At 37.3% G+C, this 22,301-nt stretch overlaps 3 protein-coding genes and 1 long non-coding RNA gene across 4 annotated transcripts; all 4 read left to right on the top strand.

Annotated features, from left to right (window-relative positions):
* The first annotated feature begins 4,886 nt into the window (after positions 1-4,886).
* LOC110874677 lies at positions 4,887-5,499 on the top strand. The gene has a single exon (XM_022123182.2). The coding sequence runs from the start codon at positions 4,934-4,936 to the stop codon at positions 5,369-5,371; it is 438 nt and encodes a 145-aa protein (XP_021978874.1). The 5' UTR covers positions 4,887-4,933; the 3' UTR covers positions 5,372-5,499.
* A 6,517-nt stretch (positions 5,500-12,016) lies between these two features.
* Positions 12,017-13,776, top strand: LOC118480431 (putative H/ACA ribonucleoprotein complex subunit 1-like protein 1). The gene is made up of 3 exons (XM_035975276.1): positions 12,017-12,293; positions 12,373-12,500; positions 13,577-13,776. The coding sequence occupies exons 1-3, from the start codon at positions 12,212-12,214 to the stop codon at positions 13,676-13,678; spliced, it is 312 nt and encodes a 103-aa protein (XP_035831169.1). The 5' UTR covers positions 12,017-12,211; the 3' UTR covers positions 13,679-13,776.
* Positions 13,777-15,769: 1,993 nt separating this feature from the next.
* Positions 15,770-17,951, top strand: LOC118480432. Its single transcript, XR_004862690.1, has 3 exons — positions 15,770-15,974; positions 16,369-16,435; positions 17,697-17,951. It is a non-coding gene; the product is annotated as an uncharacterized LOC118480432 (long non-coding RNA).
* Positions 17,952-19,202: 1,251 nt separating this feature from the next.
* LOC118480271 (dynamin-related protein 4C-like) lies at positions 19,203-21,373 on the top strand. The gene is made up of 2 exons (XM_035975032.1): positions 19,203-19,668; positions 19,756-21,373. The coding sequence occupies exons 1-2, from the start codon at positions 19,203-19,205 to the stop codon at positions 21,339-21,341; spliced, it is 2,052 nt and encodes a 683-aa protein (XP_035830925.1). The 3' UTR covers positions 21,342-21,373.
* Positions 21,374-22,301: the final 928 nt, after the last annotated feature.

Below are 22,301 nucleotides of genomic sequence, written 5' to 3' on the forward strand. Positions count from 1 at the left end.
ACTAAATAGGGTTCCAACAAAAGCCCTGGTAAACAAGACACCATATGAAGCACTGAAAGGAAGGAAGCCAAATCTGGAACACTTGAAGGTCTTTGGTTGTACTGCTTACGCTAAGGTACTACCACTTCAACAAAAGAAGTTAGATGATAGAAGTGCACCTATGGTTTACCTTGGAATAGAAGAAGGATCAAAGGCATACAGATTATATGATCCGGCAAAGAACAAGATATGTGTCAGTAGAGATGTAAAGTTCATGGAAGGTCAACCATGGAACTGGAATAGTTATATGGAAACGGTAGATTCAGGGAATCCCGAATGGACAAACTTTGTCATTCAAGAAGATGACAACCCACCAGAGTTAGAGGAAAATGAACCAAGTAGTCCTAGTAGTAGCGGGCCACATCATGACGATTCAGGAGTAGATCAGACAGAAGAACATGACTCCTATGTAACCCCGCCAGCACATTCGTACAATCAGAACTCAGCAGGAAGTTCAAGCAGTTTATCAAGTGGAGGTCCATCCACCTCTGAAAGCACAACAGAAAGTATTAGTGACACTCCAGTAAGACTGAGAAGTCTCGAAGATCTGTATGAAGAGACAGAAGAAATTCAAGTAGATCCACAGGAATTACTACTTGCTGAAGAAGAACCAAGGAATTACAAGGAAGCATCTGGTGACAGAAAATGGATTGAAGCAATGAAGGCTGAGTTAGACTCAATAAACAAGAATAACACTTGGAGTTTGACAGAGTTGCCAAGAGATCACAAGGCAATGGGTTTAAAATGGGTATTCAAGACTAAGAAAGATGCAAACGGAAACATTGTCAGACACAAGGCAAGGCTGGTTGCAAAAGGATATGTTCAGCAACATGGAATAGACTTTGACGAAGTCTTTGCACCAGTAGCACGTATGGAGACAGTTCGACTAATGTTGGCTTTGGCAGCATATCAAGGTTGGGAGGTACATCATTTAGATGTGAAATCTGCATTCTTGCACGGAGACCTCAAGGAGGAAGTCTATGTATCACAACCAGAAGGATTTGTAAAGCCAGGAAATGAAGGAAAGGTTTATAGACTATCTAAAGCTCTGTATGGATTGAGACAAGCACCAAGAGCTTGGAATACGAAGTTAGATCAAACCCTAAAGTCACTTAACTTCAAGAAGTGCACTTTAGAGAATGCAATCTATACAAGGACAAGTGAAACTTCTACGCTAATAGTTGGAGTCTATGTTGATGACTTGATAGTCACTGGAACATAAAAAAAGGAGATAGACATCTTCAAATCTCAGATGAAGAACAAATTTGACATGAGCGATCTAGGATTGCTAGCATACTATCTGGGAATAGAAGTAATTCAAACAGGGAGTGAGATAGGCATCAAGCAGACAGGATATATCAACAAGATACTCAAAGACGCCGATATGTTATCCTGCAATGACACAAAGACTCCCATGACTCCAGGAACTCAATTAACAAAGACTGAAGAAGGAGATCTAGTAAATGCAACACATTACAGAAGCCTGATAGGTTCTCTCAGGTACTTATTGCATACAAGGCCAGATCTCTGTTACCCAGTCAGTCTACTTAGTAGATTCATGCAAGAACCAAAAGAACAACACCTGAAAGCAGTAAAGCAAATACTACGTTACATCAAAGGAACTAAAGAGCATGGAATCATCTACAAGAAGCAAGGAGGATGTAAGATCACAGGTTATAGTGATAGTAGTTTTGGAGTTAATATAGACAAAGGAAGAGGAACAACTGGTCTGGTATTCTACTTCGGAGAATCACCTATAACCTGGTGTACACAGAAGCAATAGACAGTGGCACTATCATCATGTGAATCAGAATTCATGGCAGCCACTGCAGCAGCATGCCAAGCACTATGGCTTAAAAGATTGTTAAGTGAAATCACATGCTGGAAGGAAGAAAAGATAACACTCAGAGTAGATAATGTTTCAGCAATAGCACTCATGAGAAATCCAGTCTTTCATGGAAGAAGCAAGCACATTGACACACGTTATCATTTCATAAGAGAATGTGTGGAAAACGAAGATATCACTGTGGAACACATAAGTGGAGAACTACAACGGGCAGATATACTAACAAAGGCACTAGCAAGGATCAAGTTTGCTACAATGAGGGAACTGCTCGGAATTCAAGATTTGAAGCAATTTATGGATGTTCGAGATTAGAGGGGTGAATGAAACCCGGTTAATCTCTTAACATCACACACTTAGTTAGATAGTTAGAATAGATTATTACATAGCGGTTATGAACTACAAGGACTAATGTTGTCAAAATGAAAGATGGTAACTACCATCATTACCGAAAAGGTGTGTCCCTTCTCTCACACCTATTCCGATCGGCACAAAGGGAAAGACAAGAAGAAAAGGCACCGGTTGATCGAATGGACATGAATCAACATACTTCTTCAAGGATTAATCACAACCACACATTCAAGAGACGTGTCTATTCACGAAGAGACACAACTCTTCACTCGTACCCGTAGAAAACTATAAATAGGATAGATTGTTTTCATTTGTAATCACTTACTCTCAATTCGATTGTACATACATTCGGTTATTACATTCAAGTTTGTTATTCACGCTCGTTCTAGAGATCAAGATCCATTTCGGGCCAACATTGTTGAGAGACTAGTAACCATTATATTGCAGAGGTATATGTCTTTATATGGTTCTTACAATTTTCTACTCATTTGCCTCAAATAAAAAAAAAACGTTCTACAGACTCATGAAATATTTACTAGCAGCGGACACCAGAAAAAACGTAGTGTTTGATTTGGGATTCATGAAAACTTGGATATCTCTGAAAATCGTGTAAACGCTTTCACTGGCCGGGCTGACCCGATCCTTTATGGTTAACCACTGACTTGCAATAAAGTCAATTCTTTTCAGCTGTTGTGAATGGTCAAGGGAAACTAAATTTTGTGAAAACAGTTCAAGAAACAAAAAGAGAGATACTTTGACTTTTAAGGACAGGGTTGACTTCAAAAGTTAAAACTGTGTCCACATCTAAATTGAGAGAGCGTGAGTCTAGATAATTGCCAACCCTTTACTCATAACCGATGGGAGAGTATTTGTACTTTGTAGTGAGTTATCTTTGAACTTTTCTTTCGTGGTGGCATGTAGTCCCTTGACTGTATGATCGGATATTTTGTGTTTGTCAAGGGCTCATATTAGCAGTTTATTCAAGTATTTTTTTTTCTTGCATGCTCAGTCCAAAATTATTTATTATCTTGCACTCCTAGTCAAATCACTAATGTGGTTAAAATATTCTGGCTGATAAATAGAGTTTCATCCCTCTTATACACAATAACGATAGTAACAAGGACTTTTACCCCGCATGTCCGTGGAGATTTGGATGGTAGTGGTTCAGTTAGTGAAAGTTAACCACACGTTGGTTGGCCAGAAGAAAAGATGGCCGCTGAAGGAAGAATGACCTTTATAAGTTACGTAGTTGTCCTTCTTGTACTTGTCACGTGGAGAGATGTGTCGAGTAGCATAGACGCAGGGCATAGGGGTTGGTTAAAAAAGAAACACGGATGACCATAAACCATCTGGCGAACTCTTAATCCGCCAAGGCAAAATCTGATTTTTTTTTCTAGAGTTTCGTAAGCATTTTCCTTAACTCTTTGGACTAAAGAATGCCATATTACAAAGTACCAAAGTAAAACTCTTTAACCAAATAATGAAGTGGACAGAAAACTTAAAGATTTGTAGTTGTTACCTTTTTCCTACTCTCCTACATATAATCACCAACAAGAAATTCTTTTCCTGGCAATGAAGTTTGATGACAAGAATACGTGAAAAACGTAAAAGATTTTTAAAGGTACACAGAGATAAATAAAAGGTAGAAACTGGAAATGACAAATATATAAAAACATTTGATTTAAATTGTTCTTCATGATTTATGACTTCTAAATTCATTCACTAACTATTATTTTCTCTTACAGTATTTTATCTATGTAAATTGTTTTTATATATAAGTTCTTTGAGTTTAAGTCGATTTAAACTTTTAGAAAATTTTGTTTACGGTTATGTGTTATATTATTAGCTTCTATAAGTTTAATTTAATTAAGGGGGAAATAATTTGATGTTCAAAAAAATAAAAAAATAAAAAATATGGAAGTATATTTTTTAACTAATTGATCGATATAGATATTTAATTGGTATTAAATAATACAAATCGAGTTTACACAAATTTAAAACCTTAGTCATTATAATATAATATAATTTTATTTTAATGATTTATTACCAAATAAAATATTGTTAAAACTTATTGCTGATTAAATTTTTTATAATCTAAACTTTGGTTATAAATATTCTACATACCTAATAAATACCTTACAAAAAAAGGTTCAAATATCCTTTCTAAACTCAATATAGTTCTTTATTTCTTTTCCAAAAGAAAAGGTTCAAATATTGTTTTCTGCAAACATCAAATATTGTTTAATATCTACTTTATTTGACATGTATAAGATACACGTTTTATAGAAAATAATAATAAAAATGGTGACTAATCTGCTAGAGGAACGTGGCCTCAAATTCTCAACGTGAGTCACCAATTAGATCTTTTAACACAACGCCTTTCGATAAAAACAACTTCAAGTTATCCAACCCTTTTTACTTTAGTATTTTATTTTAGCGTAAAAACTGTTTTCATTATATTACATTAAATTAAAATAAAATAAAATAAAATTACATATTAAAAAAATTAGAATACATCCAGAAAGCTCTTCAGAAACGTAGAATCTAATATACCGGTACTATCCTTTAGAAAAAGACGTGTCAAAAATCTAACACGTGCCCGAACATTCTAGCACCTTATGGGACACACTATAAAATCACTATAAAATCTATGAAACATATCACAAGTTTCAAGCAGGCAACAAGATAACATCAACAATCATGCAGATCGACGACAAGCAAGAAAAGGTGACGTTTCGAGCAGTAAGTGCCAACGAAGAAGGCCGGAAACAAGTGGAGAAAGTGGAGGTGAATACTCACAACATCGACACTTTGAAACATATTGAAAAGAAGTTGGTGGATAAAGGGTTGCACCGCCTCGAGCGGCACCCGCGGGACGGGATACCGCTCGAGAAGCAGCCGAAAGGGGGGCGGGGAGGGAAGTATACGTGGGACGGGCCGGGTGGGATGGTTGAGGACGAACTAGACCCAGCTCCGGCCGCGGTGGATGAGAAGGACCCGAATTATGTTAGTGAAGAGGAGGAGGAGAAGGTGGCGAGAGAGGTGGATGGGGTGGTGGTTGGGGAGGTTGAGGTGGCGAAAGTGGTGGAGCAAGGGGTTGGTAGGGTGGAGGTGGATCCTCACTTGAAACTTGCTTGATAGATTAATGGTTGGTCGTTTTGAGTATTTGTTTTGTGACTATGAGTTATGTGGTATGTGTATTGAATTTCTGTTGTACTTTTGAAATATCTAACGATGTTGAATGAATGAAAGGTGTATTTTCATAATGGTCCAAAGTGGCCTTTGTACAACATTATTGAACTCTCTTTTCCGGTACGGTTTAGAGATATGCATAAACTAATAACACTTTCCAAACGCCCAAAATGAGAGTTATATGTTTGCTACAAAATGGAATATACTAGTGAAATTTCCCGCCATACGCGGCGGGATTCAACGTTATCGACTCGTCCCGTTTTGAAACGGGATGAGCACGGTATCTGTTCGGTACTCGTTCGGTACCGAACCGGTATCGAAAGTACCGGTAACGAAAAACGGGGAAAAGTGGTACCGTAGCGAATACACCGGTTCGGTACCGGTACCGAAACGGTATCGGTACTTACCGGTGTTTTACTCGTAAATAGCGGTACCGTACCGGTTGGCTATAAAAATTAATTCCCCGCGCTACGCGGCAGGGAATTCGAACGTTATCGATTCGTTTGTGTTATGTAACGGGATGAGCACGGCACATACCGAAAGCACCGGTACCGAAAAAGGGGGAAAGTGGTACTGGTACCGAATACACCGGTTCGGTACCGTTACCGGTACTAATACGGTATAGGTACTTACCGGTGTTTTACCTGTAAATACCGGTACCCTACCGGTACTGAAAAACAGGAACAACGGGAACCGGTACCGGTAACGAATATACCCGGTACGGTTTGGTACCGGTTCGGTACCCCGTACCAATTGTTCATCCCTAATCTGCGCTATACTGTAGGAAGAAGAAGGTATGTTCAAAAGGTTTTTGTTTTAAAAGATTTGACAGCAAGTAATACAAAATTTTCTTTCTCATGAAGGGCTTCAAACCCGAGAGACTCATTATATTTGAATGTTCATACAATCAACTGAATTGCGAAAGTTTTGCGCAATAATAACTATAATATATACAGAAAGCGGAAAATGACAAAAAAATGTAAATTTAAAAGGGTAAAAAGCGTAATTTTTAACCGAGGGCAAAATTGTAATTTATTTTTGTGGGCAAAAGCATAATTTTATTTTGAACTGGGGTAAAAATGTAATTTTTAACTGATGTCAAAATCGTAATTTTAAAGCGGTGATAAAATCGTAAATTGGTTGGGCCAATGGGGTAGTTCCAAGCAACTGCTTGGCACTACTCCTCCATCTTGTGTCTGTAGTTATACACTGGAGGCAAAAGCGTAATTTGTCTGGGAAAGCAAACAAAAACGATGACAAAAATGTAAATTTTAATCAAGGGTAAAATCGTAATTTACCTGAGAGGAAGAAAACAAAACTAATGACGAAACTGTAAATTTATACGGTGTAAATTCGTAATTTTAAACCGAGGGCAAAATTGTAATTTTTCACCGGGTAAGGGTAAAATCATATTTACCTGAGAGGAAGAAAACAAAACTAATGGTGAAATTGTAGATTTAAACGGTGTAAATTCGTAATTTTGAGCCGAGGGCAAAATTGTAATTTTTCAACGGGGGCAAAAGCATAATTTTATTTGAAGAGGAGATAAAAACATAATTTTAAACTGATGACAAAATCGTAATTTTAAAGTGAGACAAAATCGTAAATTGGTTTGGCCTAAAAAAGACAAAAAAGTCAAAAAGCCAAAAAAATAAATAAATAATAATATTGCATTGTTCATCCATCTTCCTAAATGTAAAATGTAAAATGTAAAATGTAAAATGTAATAGAGTTAATGTGTATTGATAAAAACTAAAGAGAAATAGAGATAAACTTAATTCAATACTTCACGATATTCAACATTACAATATATAGAGATAAACATAACCATAAACCTTAAAGCCCATAAGTAATGGGTTGGGCTTAAAATGTCTGGTTTATAACATCCCCCCTCAGACATTTAGAATTATACACAGTTTAACAACATACTTCAGGATGATGTTAAATAGGTACTTCAGGACCTAAATATATAAACTGATACTACTGGATCAGCTATGCTGCCTCATTAAAAACCTTACTAAGAAAACCCAGTAGGACAAAACTTAGTTAAGGGAAAAAGAGTACAGCGTGTATAATTCTCCCCCTGAATTCAACAAACATCTTTCAATCTACGAAGACCTATCTTGTGTGATAGCTGCTCGAAACTGCTTCTAGGTAAAGATTTCGTGAACAGGTCAGCTAGATTTTCACTTGACCTAATCTGGCGTTTCCCCTTCTTTTTGCAAGTCATATGTCGAGAAGAACTTTGGTGAGATGTGCTTTGTTCGATCACCTTTAATGTAACCTTCTCTGATCTGAGCTATGCAAGCAGCATTATCTTCATAAATAATCGTCGTCTCCTTCTTGGTCTGTTCTAATCCGCATGCTTCTCATTGATCTCAACCACACACATTCTCGACCAACATCATATAGTGCTATTAATTCGGCATGGTTTGATGATGTTGCTGTAAGTGTTTGCTTAGTTGACTTCCAAGAAATTGTTGTGCCACTATATATGAATGCATAACCTGCCTGAGATTTTGCTTTGTGAGGATCTGATAGTTATCCGGCATCAGCATACCCAACAAGCTGAGACTTTTGATCTTTCTGATAGAAAAGACCTAAGTCTTGTGTCCCTCAAATATACCGGAATATATGTTTCACACCATTCCAGTGTCTACGTGTTGGATTCGAACTGTATCTCGCTAGTACATGTACTGCAAATGCAATGTCAGGTCTTGTGTTATTTGCGAGATACATAAGGGCACCAATCGCGCTTAAGTACGGTACTTCTGGACCAAGTACTTCTTCGCCTTCTTCTTGAGGGCGATAAGGATCCTTGTGTGGATCTAGCGGTCGGATAACCATAGGTACGCTAAACGAATGTGCTTTATCCATATTGAAACGTACTAACATCTTCTGGATGTAGTTTGATTGATGGATAAATGTGCCATTGCACAGATACTCAAATTGTAGTCCGATGCATAATTTCGTCATACCAAGATCTTTCATTTCAAATTCCTTCTTTAACAACTGAGCAGCTTTCTCTTCAGGAGATCCGATGATGTTGATATCATCAACATAGACTGCTATTATAGTGAAATTTGAGAATGATCGTTTTATAAAGACACATGGACTGATTACATCAGACTTGTATCCTTCCTTTTCGAGATATTCACTAAGTCGATTGTACCACATACGACCAGATTGTTTGAGACCATATAAAGATCTCTGGAGCTTTATAGAACACATATCTCGAGCTGTTGATTTTAATGCTTCAGGCAATTTTAATCCTTTAGGGATTTTCATGTAGATGACATTTTCAAGTGTTCCGTATAAGTATGCGGTGACGACAACCATTAGTCTCATATGAAGTTCTTCAGAGATTGTGAGGCCGATTAGGAAGCTAAGGGTTATCGTATCCACTACAGGGGAATACGTTTCCTCATAATCAACTCCTGGGATTTGAGAAAACCCTTGTGCTACAAGTCGAGCCTTATATCATACAATCTCATTCTTTTCATTTCTCTTAATTGCAAACACCCATTTATAACCTACTGGTTTGACGTCTATGGGAGTTCGAACTACAGGTCTGAAAACATGTCGCTTTTCGAACGGATTTAGTTCGGCATTTATGGCTTCTTGCCATCTTGGCCAATCATTTCTGTGCATACACTCTTCTAAAGTTTTAGGTACGTAATCATTTTCATTGGTTACATCCGTTGCTATAGCATATGCGAATATATCATCAACACGTGTTTTATTCCGATTCCACATTGTACTATCTTGTACATAATTAATAGAGATCTCATTTTCGTTCGGTACCGGTGTTTCTTCTGAAACTTCATTTTCCTCTGGATTCATAGTTGTCTCTTCTGGGACATTTACCTCTACCGGGGTTTCACTTATAATCTTTTGTGAGTTTTCACCAACTGCGTTACTTTGCTCTTTTCGTTTCCGTGGGTTTTTGTCTTTGGAACCAATTGGTCTCCCACGCTTTCGTTGTATAGTAATCGCTTTTGGGATTACTTCAATTCGAGCAGGTGCATTGATGCTGGTACATGTGACTTTATCACTCTATTCGTGTCTGTGAATGCATCTGGTAATTCATTCGCTATTCTTTGCAAATGTATAATCTTTTGGACTTCATATTCACATTGGCCACTTCGGGGGTCGAGATTTGATAGCGATGATGCATTCCACGTTATTTCTTGTGTTACCGGTCTTTTTTTGTCCTTATCTCCCCCTAAGACTGGGAACACTGTTTCATCAAAATGACAGTCAGCATACCGTGCTGTAAACATGTCTCCCGTCATTGGTTCTAAATATTTAATTATGGACGGGGAGTTAAAACCAATATAAATACCCAGTCTTCTTTGGGGTCCCATTGTAGTACGTTGTGGTGGCGCTATTGGTACGTATACCGCACAACCAAAAATTCTAAGGTGGGACAAACTTGGTTCTCGTTCGGAGACCAGTTGCAATGGGGAGTATTCGTGATCAGCAGTTGGTCTCAATCTAATCAGTGCAGCGGCATGCAAAATAGCATGACCCCATGCAGAAGATGATAATTTACATCTCATTAAGAGTGGTCTAGCGATTATTTGTAATCGTTTAATCAGAGGTTCAGCTAATCCGTTTTATGTGTGAACATGAGGTACTGAATGCTCAACATTGATCCCAATTGACATACGATAGTCAATAAAATCTTGAGATGTGAACTCTCCCGCATTATCCATCCGGATGTATTTAATTTGATTATCGGGGAAATTGGCTCTCAATTGTATGATTTGAGCTAAAAGTAGGGCAAATGCTACATTTCGAGTAGCTAAAAGGCTCACATGTGACCACCTTTTTGCCCAGAGAGCATGCTGCACATGATAAGTCTTGTGATAGCAAAACTTTTAAGTTTTTTAAGAGGGTGCCCGATTGCACTTTTGATTATTCGTCTCATTATTATGCTACCAGGGTGACCTAGACGGTCATGCCATATATTGAGTGTATCTTTATCTAATAGCTTTTGGTTACTCACCATGTATGATTCGATAGGATTGATATTAGTACAATATAATCCAGAGGATAAGGCTTCTAATTGTTCAACAATTGTTTCTTGGCCATTTTTGTTTGAAGTAATTTGAAGATATTCAATTTTATTTTCAGATATTGTTTTTAGGTGGTAACTGTTTTTTCGAATATCTTTAAAGCTAAGTAAATTTCTTCTGGATTTACTAGAATATAATGAATTATCAATAGTTAATTTGGTACCCGAAGATAATGTTATGTGTGCTCTGCTGGAGCCTTCGATAAGGTTACTGACGCCAGATATAGTACTAATCGGTGTCTCTGCCGGAGACAACTCAGAGAAAATGTACATTATTCTCAATCAGATTAGTTTTAGCATTCTTTCCTTTTTTTATTATGCGTTGAGATGCCTCAATGAGGTGTTTAGGGGTGCGACATGTGCGGGACCAATGATTTGACATCCCACATTTATAACAAATGTTGCTTTGGTTCCCGCTATTTTTCCCTTTTGAAGGTCGCCCCGTATTATGTCGACTCGATTCACCACCGCTATTTTTAGTGTTCTGGGACTCCCGACGCCATGTATATCCCTGTCCTCGACCACGAACACGACCTCTGCTGGGGTCGCGGCCTCTACCTCTACCCCGTCCGCTTTGATAATTGGCCACATTCGCTTTAGGGAATGGGCTTGCACCGGCGGGTCGCGATTGATGGTTTTGTAGTAGGAGCTTGTTGTTTTGCTCCACGACTAGAAGACATGATATCAATTCAGAATACTTAGTAAATTGACGTTCCCTGTATTGTTGCGACAAGAGCATATTTGAGGCATGGAACGTTGAGAAAGTTTTTTCAAGCATGTCTTCATCGGTAATTTTCTCACCACATAGTTTAAGTTCAGAGGTAATGCGGAACAGGGCAGAATTATACTCACTAACGGTCTTAAAATCCTGTAGTCGTAAATGAAGCCATTCATTAGGGGCTTTGGGGAGTAAGACCAACTTCTGGTGGTCAAAACATTCTTTGATATTTGTCCATAATTTAAGGGGGTCCTCAACAATTAGATATTCCCGCTTTAGATCTTCGTGAAGATGATGGCGGAGGAATATCATAACTTTCGCTTTATTTTGAGGTGAGGTCTGATTATTAACATTAATTGTCTCCCCCAAATTATTTGCCATCAAATGGATTTTAGCATCAAGAGTCCATGGGAGGTAGTTGTTACCTGAGATGTCAAGTGGGGTGAATTCAAGCTTTGATAAATTCGACATTTTATCTACAAATGAAAGAATTAAGGATTTAAAATTGAGCCGCAATATAAAATATATATTATAGGAGAACTTTAGGTTCTCTGTAAATAGAACTGAAGGTTTACGTCGTTTTAATAATAGAGTAGGAATTTAGAAACTCTTGTATGATTTTGTATTGTAAAAAAAAATTATGGTATTATAATAACATATATGTACTACAATAAATTTAGAAGATATTAATTACTTTGTGGAGGACGGATGTCATGCACCTAAGAGATAAATATCATTGAAAGAAAAGAAAAAGGTAATCCTATTTCCATTATCCCATTTATGTAGTAATTATCATATATCTTAAAGTACAAAGTCGGTCGCCTTTGCCACCGACAACACTCCCTTATTCTTTGATTCAATACAGCCGTCTTTTTTACTTGCTATTTTATACTTTCACCCTTACCATTGATGTGCTTTCACCACCGCAATACAGCCGGCGGATTTGGTAGCAGAGGTCGCGGAGGCGGCTATTTCAGGGTCGGGAGGGATGGCGGAGCGTGGCGGACGCGGCGGAGGTGGCCGCTTTGGCGGCGACCGGTTCAATGAAGGTCCACCGGAGCGAGTTGTAGGTTCGTATTCATCATTTGTTCATGCGTGCCAAAACCCTAACTTACACATTCAAACACAACTTGATTGTTAATTATGCAGAGGTTTCATCTTTTGTTCATGCGTGTGAGGGAGATGTAGTTACGAAGCTCACTAATGCTCTGATTTATCTTCAGAATAAGACTCAGATCGGTAAAGTTGATGAGATATTTGGTCCAATTAATGAATCTGTGAGTATATTTTGTTTATTTTGTGGTGTGATTTTATGAATTAGGGCTTTCTGCTGATGTGCGTGTTTTATGTTTGCTGTTCAAATTTTGTAGTTCTTTTCTGTTAAAATGTTTTATCACATAAAAAACATAATCTGAAAAATTATTGAAACGATACAAAAGAGAGATACTTTTTGGAAGAAATCACTTTTTGTGATTGCAAAACAGTAAGAACCTAACAAAGTTGGACTTGATATCGAAAATTATATGGATATAAATATATCCAGGGTGTTTGATGATATGATGATGATAAATTTGGATCAAATTTGTGTAAAAAAGATATTTATGCAAGATTGTCGAGAGCTAATTCTATTGATGGAGACACGAAGGTAATCATTTGGTTTTGTATGAACAATTGTTAATTGAAATGATTACATATTTTGCGGTCAGAATTGCATCACTAATCTGATCTGATAGAAGATGTTATTATGTATGGAATTTGTGAGTTTGGGTTTAGTTTTTACCGGTTTGAGTTTCCAGTCGGATCCGTAAACACTTTTAGTTCAAACGGGTCCTGTTTGTTTCAATCCGACGGGTTTACGGGTTGACCCGTTTAAGCCAGTTTTCGTTTATTTGCCCGCCCACCCAGGCTCTCAAGTAAGTCCGCCCCTCCCCTCCTCTTGAGTGATATGTTACATGTGTATCAAGAACATGGTGAAATACATATTTTGCTTGATGGTGTAAACTGATTAAAAAACTTTGTCATTGTAGTATTAATTTAATAACTTGGTTATGGTGTTTTGATCTGCTTAACACTGTTGCTATTACCGCATCGATCATCCAGTGTATAACATAACTTGCTATTACCGCATCGATCATCCAATGTATAACATAACTCTTAACTGAAATCCAACATGGGATACAACTTCGGGTCCTACCATGTCAAAGCCAATGGTTAGGTAAAACTCATAATGTGATCACTAATACAGCGGTTGAGTCTTTGTCTTTCATTTCGTCATTTTATACTTGTCTTACGATTCTGGGTATAAACATCTGCTGAACGCTCTATACTAATGGTTTTTACATTGACGTTTCAGGTTTTTAGCTGCTATCATCCACTTAGGTTAGTCCGAAATGTGTTTTGTATTTTCTTTGTTGTTCTGTTTAGTTGTCTATTCACTATTGTGTTAGTTTATTAGGCAACTTCTTTGTTAACTACGTTTACTTCTTGAAAAAGGGGTTGTACACTTAATGAATCTATCCCATTCTCTGTATATAGATAATGGTGATTGTACTAGCTCGAATATGTTAAAACGCGCGTATTCATATGGTGTACACATCACACAAGGCTTGGACAAAATCGTTCGATATTTGCAATGTACCCGCGCCGCAACGCGCGCGGGTCTAATTACTAGTAGATATGAACTCCGGCAGAAACCCAGATGGGGAGAAATAATTAATCACAGGGTTGTCTTTCATCCTCATCTCTCAACTCTCATTCTTCATCTTTTCAAATATTTCTAGACATAAAAACAACTATTTCTAGAGAGAGAAAATCGACAAACGCTTGCATCTCAAACACAAGTTTCTGATCAAAATTCATCTATCAAACTTATGGGTTTTGCTTGTTACCCAATCTTGTGAATTGGGTCTGTGGGTTTTCATTATCCATATGTACATTTTGTAAAACTGATGAAATAAATTCGTTCAAGAAACAGAACCTTGAAGAAATTGTTTGATGAATTCTTGAACAAATCACGGCCGTCGCTACATCGTTTGAAGGTCGCCGCCCCGCCGGTTGGCGGTGTCGCTGGAGTAAGGATATCTTGGCGGAAGTGACCGCAGGATGTTGGAAGTATGTTTTTTTTTTCCGTTGTTTACGGCGGCAGTGACCGCTTGATTGTCAGGGAAAGAAAAAAATTGTTCTTTGATAGGGAAATCCTATGTTGTTCTAAAGTCCATACAATAAAACTCCTATGAAATTCATTGATGTCTGTGAGTGTAGATCGGAAAACCCTATTGTGTGTTCTAAAAATCTAGATAGAAAAACCTATTGTATTTTGAATCTGTATTATGCGAATCATAAATTAACTATAATATGTTTACTTAAAAAAAGGATTATGTGTAGCAAAACAATCTATTTTAAATAGTTAACAGTTAGGGCGTTGATCATGTGTACAGGTCAATGTCATTCATATAAACCTAACATACTTCTATAATAGCCAAAATGCACATATATATAACTATAATTCTGTATCACATCTACAAAATAATGACATGCAACTACACAAATCGAAAGATGATGCATGGATATAAGCCGATTTTATCTAGAATTCACCAAACATTAGCACATCTAGGGTTCTTGATTTTGAGATTAATCAGAATGTGGACGTAAAAGAAAATAAAGCTTGCAAAAGAAGTTTACCTCCCTTCTTTTTTTACGCACAGCCGCCACAACGATTGTTCTGATCTATGTATTCAACTAATAATACTTATGTAAAATCAAAGGTGTGCGATGTTACCTGGATGGACGAAAGACGAAACAAAAGTTGAAATCAGACCTGTGCGGGATTGTGGGTGCTCCGATAAACCGCACCGTCTTGCGTTTGGAATCACCGATAGTTGTTGGGTTGCAACGACTTGCATTTGGAATTGTTAGAATACCGGTCTTAGCAAGGCAATCACGGCTTTGACACATGGATCATGATTAAATTCGAAGATGGTGAAACAATAGATGCAAGAGTTTTTGTATGAGCACTTGCAACACCCCTAAATTATTAAACTATATATGTTGATATACATATATAAGTTATGATATATATAATAAAATAGTGAGAATCAAAACTAGGGATAACTAACCTAGTTAAAATCTAATTAGAAAAGAGGGGAAATCAAAATATTTTAACCCTTTTATAAAAGTTTAGAAACTTGAGGGGCAAATTGTGTCATAATTGAAAGTTGATTTTCTAAAAATACTAGATAAACCTTAGGACACACAATTGATGTGTGTATCATGTTCGATCAAAACCCAGGAGCGACCCCAAGGTTCTTCAAAACCCTAACTCATCTAAATCCACTGAAAAATCAAAGAACCAAAACCAAATTGAAGGTGATTCAAGGCTGAATTGTGATCCTTAGGGTGAAGGGGGTGCTCACCTAATAGGTGAGTCCCCTCTCTTACGCCAAACCAATCCCCGTGTGCCACGTCAACTCCCCTCTTAAACTCCCCTAACACCCCCATTTGATGGCGCCACTCCCCTCTTAACTCCCCTTATTTTTTTATTCAAAAAAAAAAAACAAAGAAAATCTTTGATTGGTTGAAACTGGCCTGGCCCCACACCTTTCCCCTCTCCTCCATCGGTGAACCCACGCCCAATATACACCCCGAATCGGGACCCCGCTTTGATGGCGGCGGTGTTCCCGATCGGGGAAACCTATCACCGCAACCACTCACCGAAGACGCCCCGTTCACCCTTATGCTTAGTAGAACACAAGGTATGTTAAATCTTTAGATTCAAAGATGTTTTAATGATTCTTGAAGTTTCAAAACTGAAATTTATGAAGAATTCATTGATGTTATGGTTAAATTATGATGATTACAAGTCTAGGAACAAACCCTAGATGAGAATTTAATGATTTCATGTCATAATCTAGTGAATTAAAGAATTATCATATATGTGTTATTATATGGGTTTTGTGACGAACACTTGAATTATAGTGATAATTGGTGTTATCTGATTTTATAATGTAAGTTTAAGTGTTGTCTATTTCATACTAGACATATGAGTATGAAAATAATGATTTAGCAAGGTTAAATGATTAACCATGAACATGATGTTGAATATAGAATTATGAATTCTAAACAATATGTTTGAATGGAATTCTATAGGCAAATTGGGTGGTTCGTCAAGTAGTCAAGGCGAAACGGATAGTCGGTTGAAAGGAAAGCTTTAAAGGTACGTGGCTAAACGCTTCGTAAATTTTGTTATTTTGTTATGTTCTATTATATTAAATGATAGAATTATCGTTATGAAGTTTGGTTATTACTAAAACGGAGGATTTCCGTTTGTATTAACCGGTTGAAATAACTAATGTATAGTGTTAAATAAAAACATGGAAGTGGTGGATTCCACTTTAAGAGTTAAACGAGTCAAAGTGATCCGAATCATACGTGTTTGGTTTTGTGAAAGCGATAGAGTTCGTCGACGAAACTAAACGGGTTGCTTAAATTCTAACTACAAGTTAGAAGAAATATATAAAGTGTGGATTTCACTATAATAGGCGAATGGGTCAAATTGACTCAATCAAAGAGAGTTTGGTAATATAAAGCGATGGATGTCCCTAATGAAACCAAATGGGTCAAAACGACCAAGGTAATGAATCTTTGGTGAAATGAAGCGAAGGATTTCGCTAACATAAGATAAACGGGACAAATGATGTCTTGACGCAAACCAGAACGGTTGCACGTTTAAAGTTGTCGAAATAACGCCGGATTTTAATTAATAAACATTATAGTTGTTAGCCGAGAATGGTAACGTTGAATATAAGTCATAAACTCAGTTATGAGTATGACTAAAAGAAGCATGAACTCCAAATATAGGATTGGGTTAATTTCGTTTAATTAGTTATAGTTAAACGGGTCGAATAAACGACGCATATATAAATATAACGGGCGCATAAACCTCATGGTTAAAGCCCTAGTATTAGTAAACATTTGAGGTTGTGATACTAGTATAAAATGGATAGTTATTTTGACTAAATTGATGTTTAAAAACATAACGGGTCAAAATAACTTGAAATTGTTATAAGACGATCGCTTAAATTTAAGAAATTTGTTCATTCAGATGTTGGATTCTGATTCCATATTATAGAATATCGAATTACGGTCACGTAGGAAGAAACGGGACCTAATTCGGATCAATAACGGACAAGTTATGTCCGTTTTAGCAAAGGTTAGTTGAGCTGGGAATGTGGAGGATTTTTAAACAAACTTGCTGCTGAAAACGATTGCTCGCGTCACGCGACGCTAAACGTGTTTGGCCGTCGCGGCCCGCAACCATTGTCGCGTCGCGCGACATCAAATAGCACCTCCCGTCGCGTCACGCGATGGGGCTAAATCGCTGAAAATTTTTGCTGTTATGCATTTTGACCTCATGAACCTAGTAAATCAAGTCTTAACTATCATAAACTAACCATTTTGGGTGTTTTTGATTGTAGGTAACCGTATGAAATAAACGGATGGCTTTCAAGCGTAGGAATGAACCGAATACACACTTAAATCAAAGCTTCCGCAACCAAATCAAGACTTTTGTTATAACAGCTTTAGAGTTATCTTATCATACTTTTGTACATATGGGTTGTATGGTTTGAAAGTCAAGTAGGTTGTGTTCTAATAATATGTTTTGAAACGTTAGTGAACGTATTTTGAAGGGTTTGAAAACTTATATGAATGTCGTTTTGTAAATACAGCACTTTGACTATTATAAATATCAAATAAATTCTCAAACGATATATAAGGGTCTTACAGCACTTCGTGCTGATAACGTGATAAAAACTAAAGAGAAATAGAGATAAACTTAATTCAATACTTCACAATATTCAACATTACAATATATAGAGATAAACATAACCATAAACCCTAAAGCCCATAAGTAATGGGTTAGGCCTAAAATGTCTGGCTTATAACATAGTATATATTTTTTGACATTTGCAGTTTTTGTTTATTGGACATCCGTTTGTTAAAATTGTGGGCCTAGTTTAAACTTCAAATATTTGGGTTGGGTTTAGTTGAAACTTTAAATTTGTGAGCACGGTATGCACAACCTGGTTAATTTTCATAACCGATCTGGTTAATCGATTTAGACGGTTAATTTCAATTATGTTTTTTTTGCTTTAACCGGTTGTTGTTTTATACGATTGTTACTTTAACTGATTCAGTTAATAACAGGTTATTTTTGGTTAATTAACCATTATTTTCGGTTAACTAACCGGGTTCTTCTGTTTTTTTTTTCTTTTTTAATTCTTTGGTTAACCGGTTTTAAGAACCTTCAATGCTAAATCCCTATAACTGATTACTAACCGGCGATTATAATTAACCACTAACGGTTATTAATCGGTTTCGGTTCCGGTTAAAAAAACCCGTTGTTTTGTCCACCTCTACTTGTCCTGTGAGATAAGTACTTATTTAAATGACAATGAAAATCCGTGCTTTGGCACTCTCATGATCATTCAAAGTGGAGGTTATGGGTTTGGGTTCGAATTTCGTTTGAAGCAAAAATTAATACTTTATATTAAGCAAAAGGTTCAACCACAGTGGGCGTTAGGCGTAACGAGCCGAACTGTATTTATTATTTTATTTAGATATTAAAATATTAAATTACCTAATGGAATAAAAAAGCTTGAACTGTAAATTTGCCCAAATCCGCCAGTTCGACTACTGGCCGGATACCTCATATACCAAACATGATATAATACAAAGGCTAAACATACAAAAAAATGGTATGTGATCTTTCAAATACCCTGAGTAACTCTCCGGATCCTATTCTCATACTATATAACTGAAAACTGCCCTTGTAAACATTAACTAATAATTCAATACCATTGATATGACATTATGAAGCGACTCTTGATGTTAGCCTCATTCACTTGCAACGGCTACTTTCAACCTATAAATATGCAATCCACATTCACATTCTTAAACAAAACCAACCCTCAATCTCTAACATGGCTCTAGTAGACACCAAGGGCAGTGCATCAAAAAGAGCCACCCACAGCCGCCACAGCTCATCCGACAGCGACGACTACTCATCACTAGTCGGCGAATCTGATGCCGCTGCCCCAGACCACCACAATGCACCACTAATATCCACATACAACGACCGCATCCGCCCCTTACTCAACTGCATTGACAAGCTCCGCCAGCTCAAAGTCATGCAAGAAGGCATCCAACTCCCCACAATTGTCGTCGTAGGCGACCAGTCTTCTGGTAAATCAAGCGTCCTCGAATCACTGGCCCAAATCAGCCTCCCGCGGGCTCAAGGCATTTGCACCCGCGTCCCACTCATCATGCGGCTTCAGCACCACCAAGACCCACACCCACAACTTCACCTGGAGTACCATGATAAGACGGTTGTTACCGATGAAAGTCGGATTGAAGAGGATATTATTTCTGCTACTGATGAGATTGCAGGTATATTATTTTCCTCATACATGGCACATGAATTCTAAGGACCGACTTTGATTTACAATCTAATACGATTACCTGGTCTAATTGCAGGAATGGGTAAGGGGATATCTCACACTCCCCTAACTTTGGTTGTGAAAAAGAAAGGTGTTCCGGACCTCACAATGGTTGATCTCCCCGGAATCACTAGAGTTCCGGTACACGGTCAACCAGAGGACATATATGAGCAGATAGCTGCGATTATCAACGAGTACATAACACCCGAAGAAAGCATCATTTTAAATGTTCTTTCTGCTTCAGTTGATTTTTCGACATGTGAGTCCATTCGGATGTCACAACGTGTTGATGTAACCGGGCAAAGAACGCTAGCGGTTGTAACAAAAGCGGATAAAAACCCTGAAGGTTTGCTAGAGAAGGTGACTGCTGATGATGTGCACATTGGTCTTGGTTACATTTGTGTGAGGAATAGAGTTGGTAAAGAAAGCTATGAGGAAGCTAGAGTTAAAGAAGCCAAGTTGTTTCAATCGCACCCGCTTCTTCGGTTGGTTGATAAATCAATGGTTGGGATACCGGTTTTGGCTGATAAGTTGGTTGAGATTCAATCAATGATCATATCCAAGTGTCTTCCTGACATTGTGAAGAAGATCAATGATAAGCTCACCGGTTATGTTGGTGAACTTAACAAGTTACCGCGAAAGATGACATCTGTTGCCGAAGCAATGACAGTTTTCATGAGAATCAACGGTTTGGTTAAAGAGTCATTGAGGAAGATTTTTATCCGAGGCGAGTTTGAAGAGTACCCAGATGTTAAATCCATGCACTGCACCGCTCGGCTATCAGAAATGTTGAATGATTATTCTGTCAAGCTGCAGCTGACCGCTGAAGGCGAACAAAAGGGGCTCTTTCTTGTTGAAGAAATTAGGGTTTTGGAGGAAGCAAAAGCGATCGCGTTACCCAACTTCTTGCCTCGAACCGCTTTTCTAACGGTTCTTAACAAGAAGGTGAATGGGATATCCGGTATGCCAGTTGAGTTTGTTGGAAACTTGTGGCGGTACATAGAAGAGGTTGTGCTTAGTGTGTTGATGCGTCATTCGGATAATTTTCCTCCACTTCAAGCTTCAATGAGACGAGCTGGTCACAATTTGATTGCGAAAATGAAAGATGTTTCGCTCACACGAGTGATGGAAATGGTGGAAATGGAAACTATAACTGATTACACTTGTAATCCGGAATATAATGTGATATGGAACAAGCTCATGCAACATCAACCAGCTTTCATGGAGGCTGTAACTGATCATTCTAAACCGGTTGTGATTGGGTTCGAGTGGTTTAATGTGGATATCGCGCATCTGAGAAGCTATGATCATGATGTTGTAAAACAAGCGTTTGATATGAAGATGAGGATGGCAGCTTATTGGAAGATTGTCTTGAGAAGGATGGTGGACTGCATGGCTTTGCATATGCTTTTTAGTATACAAAATCTAGTTAACAAGGATATGGAGAGTGAGATTGTTAACGAGATGATGGTTCCTCATGGTGGCGGGATTGAGCGGATGCTGGAGGAGTCTCCGGTGGTGGCCGGAAAGCGGGAGAAGCTGAACCGGAGTGTTAAGTTGCTAAGGGAGTCAAAGGATAGTGTGACTACCATGATGGATCAGGTAGCTACATATGGGGATTAGGTGGTTTTGAACATTTGATATGGTTTTTGTTTCGTGTGTTTTTGTTTTTTGTTTATGTTTCATCTTGTTAAGTTTGAAGCCTATGATGATTTATCTCAAAGTTTACTTATGATTGGAAACATCTATAATTTATATTATGTTATTTACAAAAGGGGTTTTTTTTTTTTTTTGTTAACAATCATATGATGGAAACTTTATCTACAACATTTTTAAATTAATATATACGTTTTACTCGTAAAATAGAAGTGCTAGTACAAATTCTGGTGCTATTTGTAACGTTTTTGGTATTTTATTATTATTAAAGATGATTTAATGCTAAGTAGGGGTTTTGACTTTTGGGTCAATGAGGCAATGTTCTTGATTTTTATAGGGCATCAGGTGGTGAGTTTTTAATTTGCAAAGAAATAGGGTTAGTCCGGCAAATGTCACAAACGACGGTTACCAAAACAACATTTGTTACATGTAATAACATGAAACATTAGAATTTTCATATTATAAATTACTAACATCTTGAAGCTTTGTGGACTTGTACTTAAAGTATTGGGAGTTTTTCAAAAAAAAAAAAAAAATACTTCTCACTTCTAGCCAATAGGTGTTAATTTTTGCATTTAAGCTCCTTATTATTAATTATAAAACCATTTATTATATACTATAAATTATATTATATACTATAAACTTGCAATATATATGTGCATTGAGGATGGTATGTTATGCATAATTGGTTGTACCCATAGCCACATTTACTTATCTCATATTTTGTTGTATGTTATGCATAATTGGTTGTACCCATAGGTCATAGCTACATTTCCTTATCTCATATTTTATTTTGTTTTGCGTTATTGTAACGCATGAATTATGGTTTGTATAGTTGTATAATTTGCAACATATTGATACAATGGTTGTTGTAATGTATTTATTATGGTTTGTATAGTGGTAATGATATAGAGATATTGTATAGTG

Source organism: Helianthus annuus, chromosome 7 (genome assembly GCF_002127325.2).
Source record: "Helianthus annuus cultivar XRQ/B chromosome 7, HanXRQr2.0-SUNRISE, whole genome shotgun sequence".
NCBI classification, from domain to species: domain Eukaryota; kingdom Viridiplantae; phylum Streptophyta; class Magnoliopsida; order Asterales; family Asteraceae; genus Helianthus; species Helianthus annuus.

Bases quoted from the DNA above. Each gene is read 5' to 3' on its own strand.
- LOC118480271 (XM_035975032.1), top strand. From the start codon at position 19,203: ATGGCTCTAGTAGACACCAAGGGCAGTGCATCAAAAAGAGCCACCCAC. The intron at 19,669-19,755 runs GTATATTATTTT...GTCTAATTGCAG, and splicing joins TGCTACTGATGAGATTGCAG to GAATGGGTAAGGGGATATCT.
- LOC110874677 (XM_022123182.2), top strand. From the start codon at position 4,934: ATGCAGATCGACGACAAGCAAGAAAAGGTGACGTTTCGAGCAGTAAGT.
- LOC118480431 (XM_035975276.1), top strand. From the start codon at position 12,212: ATGGCGGAGCGTGGCGGACGCGGCGGAGGTGGCCGCTTTGGCGGCGAC. The intron at 12,294-12,372 runs GTTCGTATTCAT...TTAATTATGCAG, and splicing joins TCCACCGGAGCGAGTTGTAG to AGGTTTCATCTTTTGTTCAT. The intron at 12,501-13,576 runs GTGAGTATATTT...TTGACGTTTCAG, and splicing joins TTGGTCCAATTAATGAATCT to GTTTTTAGCTGCTATCATCC.